Below are 9,193 nucleotides of genomic sequence, written 5' to 3'. Positions count from 1 at the left end.
ATCAGAGAATCGGACAGCAATCAGCGGGTCTTTATCGACAATATCGCTTCAATGTACATATTTAATCAGTGGTTTTGTCACCAGCAACAACACGTTGCTCAGTTTTGTTCCGGTAAGTTATGCACCGTAATAACATTTAAAAAAATCTGTGGAATACTCCAGAAGTGTAGTGAAGTAAGTACCGCTGGGCAGATAGGAAAGATACAAATACATAATATTCTTAATATTGATGTTTTTCTCTAACGTTGTATTTGAGGATTTAAACAATAAAGATAACAATAATAATATTAATGGATTGTTATTGCATTGGACGGTTCCTCGCTCCTCTGCGCGTCAGGGTTACTGGCGGACACTGCTTCTTGCGACATTGTGCATTTACGCGGCACTCTGACACTACAAATCATCACCAATGAAAAGGGAACTCCCTGCTGAGTTCAATGATACCTCACACAAGACTCCATGTCATACAGTTCATTAGCTGTGAAAGGGGGTGTGGGGGGCGTTGATACCTCACATAAGACAGGGTGGACTCTTATGAATCATGAAAAGTTTCGAGCCAAATGGACGATATACACTGAAGTTACACCCACTTCCTGTTTCGATGGCAAAACGCACAAAATGGCCGCCCCACCACGACCACGCCCTATGACGAAAAGTTTTTCTTTGAATAACTTTTCATCTTTAACGTCTTAAGATGGTACAGACCAAATTTGAAGTTGATCGGATGAAATCTCTAGGAGGAGTTGGTTAAAGTACGACGTGGAAATGGCCAAAATCGCACTAATTTTGAACATTCAATTCAAAATGGCGGACTTCCTGTTGGGTTTAGGGTATGGCTCCAATAAGCTTTTTTGTAAGTCTTGACATGATACATAGGTCTACCAAGTTTCGTGAGTCTATATTAAATGTATTTCAATGGGAAGCATCTTTTGTGATCAAAGCACAATTCTTGTATACAGCGTTGCTATTATTGGTATTTTTAGCCCTATAACCACTGTTTTAATCAACATTTATTCACAAGATCCTAACATGGTTTATATGTATTTCTTTTAATGTTATTATTTCGGTCTTATTGCCAGGGAAGCTGGATTGCTTTGTTTATTGATATTTTTAAAACTACAACACTACAGCTATCAACATGTTATCATGGTATTCATTTCTTTATTTAAATAATATTATTTCGGTCTTATTACCGGTGAAATATTATTGTATGCTGTAAGACAAAACACTACGATATGGGCTGAGCTGGGCGTATGCGAAGCCCATATCTCACAATGCAATGCAGGCATTCATATCAGAGAATCGGACAGCAATCAGCGGGTCTTTATCGACAATATCGCTTCAATGTACATATTTAATCAGTGGTTTTGTCACCAGCAACAACACGTTGCTCAGTTTTGTTCCGGTAAGTTATGCACCGTAATAACATTTAAAAAAATCTGTGGAATACTCCAGAAGTGTAGTGAAGTAAGTACCGCTGGGCAGATAGGAAAGATACAAATACATAATATTCTTAATATTGATGTTTTTCTCTAACGTTGTATTTGAGGATTTAAACAATAAAGATAACAATAATAATATTAATGGATTGTTATTGCATTGGATGGTTCCTCGCTCCTCTGCGCGCGTCAGGGTTACTGGCGGACACTGCTTCTTGCGACATTGTGCATTTACGCGGCACTCTGACACTACAAATCATCACCAATGAAAAGGGAACTCCCTGCTGAGTTCAATGATACCTCACACAAGACTCTATGTCATACAGTTCATTAGCTGTGAAAGGGGGTGTGGGGGGCGTTGATACCTCACATAAGACTTTACCTTAAACGGGTCACCAGTTATGAAAGGGGGCATGGCTTAAGCATAGGGGGGTGGGCCAAACCATCACCAATAAATAAGGAACTCTCTGCGGAGTTCAATGATACCTCACACAAGGGTCTACATCAAATGGGTGATAAGTTATAAAAAAGTACGTGGCTACAGCATAGGGGGCGGGTCAAACCATCACCAATCAAAAAGAAACTCTCTGCTGAGTTCAATGATACCTCACACAAGACTCTACCTTAAATGGGTCATCAGGTATGAAAGGGGCGTGGCTTAATCATAGGGGGCGGGCCAAACCATCACCAATGAAGAAGGAACTCTCTGCTGAGTTCAATGATACATCACACAAGACTCTGCCTTAAACGGTTCAAAAGCCATAAAAGGGTGGCGTGGCCTAAGTTCATGGGCGTGGTTAAAGCATAGGGGGTGGCTCAGTATCACATGTAGACCACACATAAGTTTCATGTATATCAGATGATGTTTGTCATATAAGGTGGATTTCCTGTTGCCAGCGGGGGGCGCTATGACCAAAAGTCAATTTTGCCCTGCAGATGACCTCAGGCCTCGACCTTTGTCAAAGGTGAGAAATTTCGGGCAGATATGACAATGTACACTAAAGTTACAAGAACTTCTTTGTTCATCGATAAATGCTCAAAATGGCCACCACGCCATGCCCACACCATTTGACGAAATGTTTTTCTTTTAATAACTTTTCATCTTTAAGGTGTTGAAATGGTACAGACCAAATTTGAAGTCCATCGGATGAAATCTCTAGGAGGAGTTTGTTAAAGTATAGCACTTTGACTTTTAGGTCTACTTCCTGTTGCCACTAGGGGGCGCTATGACTTTGAGCCAATACATGGATTTCTCGGCAACGTCATCACTGCTTGCGCACGCAACCGGGAGGCAGAAAGAAGACGTGTTTCGTGTAGCTAGTAGTAGTCGCATAGTGTAAGTCAAAATGCCAAGGAGTTGCTGCGTGGTTAATTGTACAAACAGAGCCAGTGATGGGTGCCTGATGTTTATCATACCTAGGGGGAAGCATGTTTTTGCCAAAAACTGGCGGAGGTTATGGCTTCAAGCCATAAGAAGGGCAGATTGGGGTCATATGCAAGAGTCAGGCTCCCATTGTATCAATCAGAAAAGTTGCAGCTTGTTCAGTTGTTCAGCTAAGTGATATCTACCTGTCAGGACTGTAGTACTCGAGTCCGGTCTCGAGACAAGTTTAGACTGCTAGCTAAAGCTACGCCGATGTTTTGCTAACGTTAGCGCAACAGCGTTAGCCTAGCCTGCTAGGTAAATATTACGACTGCCTTCAGAGTTTCTTATATCTGCGTCTACGTTGTCAACATAAGACCTGTGGCGTTAGTGCTCCTTTTGTACCATCATTTTATTGAATGAAATATTAAGCTTTGCTCCTACGAGATGGGTGGGTTTTTGTTACGTTACACACAAAGCTAACTGGCTATAGTTAGCCTGTACGTATGCTAGCGGACATTAGCTAACGTTGCCGAGACAGCAGCAGTAGAGTTTCGGCGAGCTAACCACGACAGTGTTGTCGCCCTCTTGCCCACAATCAACCTCTGCTGCTAAAAACAGTCAACCTGCAGTGATGTTTTGAAATGGAGACACACATATTGTACCTTTTCCTGGAAATCCTGGCCATTATTTTAAGGCATAAACACTCAGGGGTAACCCTGCTGATAACATTGACTATTACATTATCCTAAAATGATAATTATAGCCATACATATATATCACAGTAACACTGCAAAATTAAAGACAGACAAACAGATCCAACTAAAATCACGTTTTATTTATATACAAACAATAAGGAAAGCTTCAATACTTAAGGTCGTTGCAGTAGCGGACCAGTTTACCAATCTGGCTTTCTGCCTCCGGTATGCGCACGCACCCAGTAATGTTTGTAAACAGGAAACCTGTGTATATCGGCCTGTAGATGTCGTAAGGGTTGGACTCTTATGAATCCTGAAAAATTTTGAGCGAATTGGACAATGTACACTCAAGTTACACCCACTTCCTGTTTCGATGGCAAAACGCACAAAATGGCCGCCCCGCCACGGCCATGCCCTATGATGAAAAGTTTTTCTTTTAATAACTTTTCATGTTTAACGTCTTAAGATAGCACAGACCAATTTTGAAGTTGATCGGATGAAATATCTAGGTGTATCTATGTGGAAATGGCCAAAATCGCACTAATTTTGAACATTCAATTGAAAATGGCGGACTTCCTGTTGGGTTTAGGATATGGCTCCAATGAGCTTTTTTGTACGTCTTGACATGCTACATATGTGTACCAAGTTTCGTTAGTCTATATTAAATGTACTGCAGGGGCTCCATTTTTTTAACATTGTAGGGGACGCTAGTGAGCTATTTTTGTGCACCTATTCCCGAATCCCTTAAAATACGTAAATGTTCACCAGGATTGATGCAAGCACCAATTTTGGTGAGTTTTTGAGTATGTTAAGCCCCTCAAAAAGGCGATTCATTGGGAAGAAAGGAAAGGAAAGGAAGAATTCCTTCAGTTTCAATAGGGCCTTCGCCACTGTTGGTGCTCGGGCCCTAAAAATACAGTTTCATGTACTTGTCTCATGTACTGTTTGTATGAATGTTCCACCCACCCACCCTGGAAGAACTACAAGTACACTAGCTTTGTAACAGGTTCTGTGGCGCGTCTCTAGTGGGAGTTGTAGTTTTAAAATATATTGGTATATTTCTCATAAGTAGAAGTTGGCAGTGTAGAATTTTGGATACACCCTGGGGTTTTGGGGGATGGGGAACATACTGGTGTCATCAGATTTTAAAAATCAAATTGTTAAATAGGTCAGAATAGCTTATTACCATATTTGACAGTGCTACATGACAGCTGAGGTCCAGAGCTTTCTCTAACAGCTGGTCCTATGTGTGTAGCACCTTCTGTTGTTAAATGACAAGCCTTCACACATATACTGGGTTCAAGGTTCAGAGGTCAATATTTCAAAGCAGGAGTAATGTATCCTCTTCAGACATATGTTACTGTCGAGGTTGAGACCTTTCCAACGATGTGTTTGCTATAGTCCTATGACAACGTTTTAATTGTATCATGGAGACCACTTTGCAGGCGATAGCTTATTGTCCCCAGAGGAATATTTGCCTTAAGTTCAAATGCTTCACACATAACACTTGACATATTGTTTTATCATACAGCTGACATATACTTACAATGAAAAACAACATAAACAAAGTGATATGCAGCCAGACTGAAGCACATCACACAGCCACAATCTATTGCTCATCTTTCACAAACAGTGACAAGAGCAACCTACACACAACCCTATGTGCATTATATCATGAAGCTTTTGCACAACCCCTGCAGCCTCAAGCAAAATTATTTAAAGTGTTAATTGAGGTAGGTCCAAATTAGGCCTATAGTTTAGAAATATTTAGTTTACATTGGGGTACCCTATATCTTCTGCCAAAGGATAAGAGTTCATACTTGGCATGGAGAATAAAAATAGATCAGACCATATTTTCTGTGCTTGCCTGGATAAACTGGTTTCTATTCCTCTCCACAACCTTCATGATAGTCACCTGACAAGCAAGCTTTAAATTAGATGTTTTTAGATATTGCCATGCTTTCTGACATATTAATATGCAATATAATGCAGCCTTGTATAACATAAACCCTCTGATTCACCATGAGTGTCTGCTCTAAATGATAACACACACTTTCAACACGGGCCTTCCAGCCAAAGTTGTTGTCCATATAAACACCAAGGTGCCTATAGGAGCAGAGCCAATGGATTGGTTCATCATTTATGACCTCTGATACCCTCTGGCCCATGTCACAACCTTTTCCTCAGTTTGTGAAATGGTTGAATGAGATTGTTGGCATGGCACCACAGGTCTCTATTTTAGCAGAATATGCAAAAGTATTGTGTCTGTGTGCAGTATAGGCTGAGGTAGAAGTGTGCCAAAAATGCCAAAACACATGTTGTATATTTACACATACCCATACAAAGCTATATACATCTTACTCTGTGAACAAAAACCTCGGCAACAATCTGCTTATCCTTTTAATTTCCTGAAAATGCTTCCTAAAACTAGTCCCTTGTTAATTTTGAAAAGGTAGTCTCAGTAAAGGCTACAAAGTTTAGGATGGCTACAAGCTGCAACCACGGTGATTGATATGAGGATCATCTTCTGAATATAATAGTTAGGCCTATCATAAATTGATATTTCAAAAAAGTCATTCATTTAAAACAACTTATAATGCAGTGTGATGTTAAATCAAACAAAGTCCCATACATAAATATGCTCATGTTTTTTTCCCCTTTAGTCTTTGCTATTAACATTCATCAACTGCAAAATTAGAAAATTTTGTCAAACCAGTACAAGTCAAAACAAATGCAAATTAGTCAAACAAGCCATTAGGCTGTATTTCTAAACACTCAACTGTAGGTTTTTTATATAGTATTTTTCTGCAACGAGGCAAATCAAAGTGCTTAGCATAAAACGCTATTTTTGCATTATTGGTATTTTTATTTATATAATATATATTTAGAGTATTCCGCTGATTTTTACATTATTACGGTGCATAACTTACTTAAACAAAACTGAGCAACGTGTTGTTGCTGGTGACAAAACCACTGATTAAATATGTACATTGAAGCGATACTGTCGTTAAAGACCCGCTGGTTGCTGTCTGATTCTCTGATATGAATGCTCGCTTTGCATTGTGGAATATGGGCTTCGCATGTGCCCCGCTCGGATCATATCGTAGTGTTCTGTCTTACAGCATACTGTAATATTTCACCGGTAATAAGACCGAAATAGTATTATTAAAATAAAGAAATGCATACCATGATAACATTTAAATAAATGTTGATAGATGTAGCATTATAGTTTTTAAAAATATCAATAAACAACAAAGCAATCCAGTTTCCCTGGTAATAAAATCGAAATAATAACATTAAAAGAATTACATATAAACCATGATAAGATCTAGTGAATTAATGCTGATTAAACCTAGTATACCAAGTGAACAAAGTACTGACCATAACAGTCCATGTGATATTTAGCATGCCCAGAGATAAACAAACAAAGAAGGAAAGGAAATGAAAGGACATAAAAAAAAAGTGCAGTAGGTAACTTTTATAAAAAAATAACATTTTATCATATTTGCTGCAACTGTCACTACAGTATATCCTGACAGTAGTAGGACATGAGACCGATAATATGTAAGAATCCACAACACCTGAAGGAAAACAACCAATCAGAGCCAAAAGGATCCTTAATGCAGTATCAATCACTGCTCGTGAGATGGAGACGGATGTCAGCTATGGGGTCATCCCTATGTTCCCAGGGTCCTATGTCTCTTGATATAAACTACCATTGTAAGAGCAATCTCTTAAGTAAGGGCTAGCTTTGCAAATTGTTCAAATTGCAACAGGACAAAAGGGACATGTTTTGTTTTTGATGTTTTGAATGCAGTTTGAATGGTAAAATATCATTGAGTTATCACTGTCTAAAGTCAACTATCTTGCCCACAGATTTGAGGGGTAGGTTTTTAAGAAACATCAGTAGGCAATAAGCTGTAGCTAGGTGATTTCAACATATTGACCCAGGGAACATAAAAGGCTTTGAAAGGTCTCCTTAATGGGTCATATAAAGAGGTTATTTAGCTGGGGAACATACACTCCTGTTAGCTAGCTAGCTTGCTAATTCCACCATGCTTTCATGCTACACTCATCACGAAAATGAGCCGAACACTTATTTGGTGATAGCAATGTGCTTTCCTACGGTAAAACTAAAGTTTCCAAGAGTGTGTCGATCAAGCATTAAAGGGAAACTTTGCCGATTTTCAATCTGCTCTGTGTCACTGCAGTGCATGCAATACATGCAGATGAGCAGCGCCAGGTCTACCTTCATACCACCTGTCTGAAATAACTTGCCATGAAAACAGACTGCATGACTCACTGTCTGTGAGTGCACACTGCAGAACATTAGCATGAGATTATTATTTTATAATGAGATCCAAATTCTTTCCTCACAGCGACCAAAGATGAGAAAGTAACAAACTTCCAATTTCAAATTAGCATCTGAGTAAGGTTTTTTTTTTTTTTCTTGTGGGAGAACCTAAGAAGCTATTTTTAAAATGTATCACAGTCACTTACACAGTCAAACCCACTGTACTCAGTCAGGGCTTTATAATATCAGTTCATACAGATTCAATTATGTGTCTTTCATCAGCCAATTACAGCTAAACAATTCACATCTGTAATCACAGCTGCAGGAGCCCAGGCAACCCCTACACTATCAAATGCGTAGATTGACAAACACTTTAAAACAAGCACAATCATATAACCATGAATGTGGATGACACACAATCATACATAATATCCAATCCATCCAAAAAGATACCAAGTTTAAATTCTGATATATTGAATTACTTGGTGGCTTAAAAGAAATTTCATTTTCAGTTTTGTTCAACCTAAGTCTAATTTCTGCACTCATAAAGTTAATTGATGGAAACATTACCAAAATAAGCTCACATCTCAAAAATCCTCAGTTAGCCAAACTTATTTAAAAACAGAAAACAAATTGAAATGTAAATGTATTACCAAAACTGTTGTAAACATCCATCACAGTTTACAGACCGATATCCTTATTCAAAATTGACCTACTGCAGTTTTACCTCCTGTTAAGTTAGCTGACTTGCACAGCATTAACTTGACATAAAAGTATAAGCGGAGCATCTATTTTATATACTTATTTATTCCACACATGTGCACGGCTCTGTTCATCCGTCTCCATCATTGCATACAAGTGAACTCAACTGGCATACATGGCATACACGCAGGTATGAGAAAACGTAACGTAGACGTAAACATAAAACCGTAATAACTCAAATATAACAACCAACACTATTACCGTAATGTATTGATAAGAGCGTTATCCAAAAATGATATTTAACACCTCCAAATAAAGTGATTTAGATCATCTGTTTTGGACAACCATTGAGCTTCTTGTTACAAAGGAATTAGTCTTGCATCGTAGACCTTCCTCCACAGCGCTGCGGAGAAAGGTCTGGCTAGTCCACACAGCATTCCCAGATGGGAGAAAAATGTGCTCTGGTTTGTTTGCATTTCTTTAAATCAATCACAATCGTCTTGGGGGGTGCTAAGCGCCGGACAAAGCAACGGTGCCTCTGCAAAATAGCCTCGGGAAGGAACTTGTTTTGGTGGAACATGTACGTTCAAAGGTGCAATAGAAAACGCTGTCTGAATTTACCCTGCAGAGATCTGAGGAGCAGTTAAAGGTGTTTTAAGCGATGTTGGGTGATGTCACTTCTTGTTGACGTTGGAAG

At 39.0% G+C, this 9,193-nt stretch overlaps 1 protein-coding gene across 7 annotated transcripts in view; it reads right to left on the bottom strand.

Annotated features, from left to right (window-relative positions):
* Positions 1-9,193, bottom strand: part of nlgn1 (neuroligin 1) — a 361,678-nt gene that overhangs the window by 305,618 nt on the left and 46,867 nt on the right. Inside the window, exon 4 of one of the 7 annotated variants that reach the window (XM_078259488.1) lies at positions 3,132-3,161. The exons of 5 other annotated variants lie outside the window; for them this stretch is intronic. In XM_078259488.1, the coding sequence (XP_078115614.1) occupies positions 3,132-3,161 (30 nt within the window). Of the gene's footprint in view, positions 1-3,131; positions 3,162-7,723; positions 7,750-9,193 lie in introns of all 7 variants that reach the window. One more of the 7 variants, XM_078259487.1, reaches the window with a different exon arrangement.

This window comes from Sander vitreus, chromosome 9 (assembly GCF_031162955.1).
Source record: "Sander vitreus isolate 19-12246 chromosome 9, sanVit1, whole genome shotgun sequence".
In the NCBI taxonomy this organism is placed as follows: domain Eukaryota; kingdom Metazoa; phylum Chordata; class Actinopteri; order Perciformes; family Percidae; genus Sander; species Sander vitreus.
This window is presented reverse-complemented; position numbering and strand designations above follow the sequence as displayed.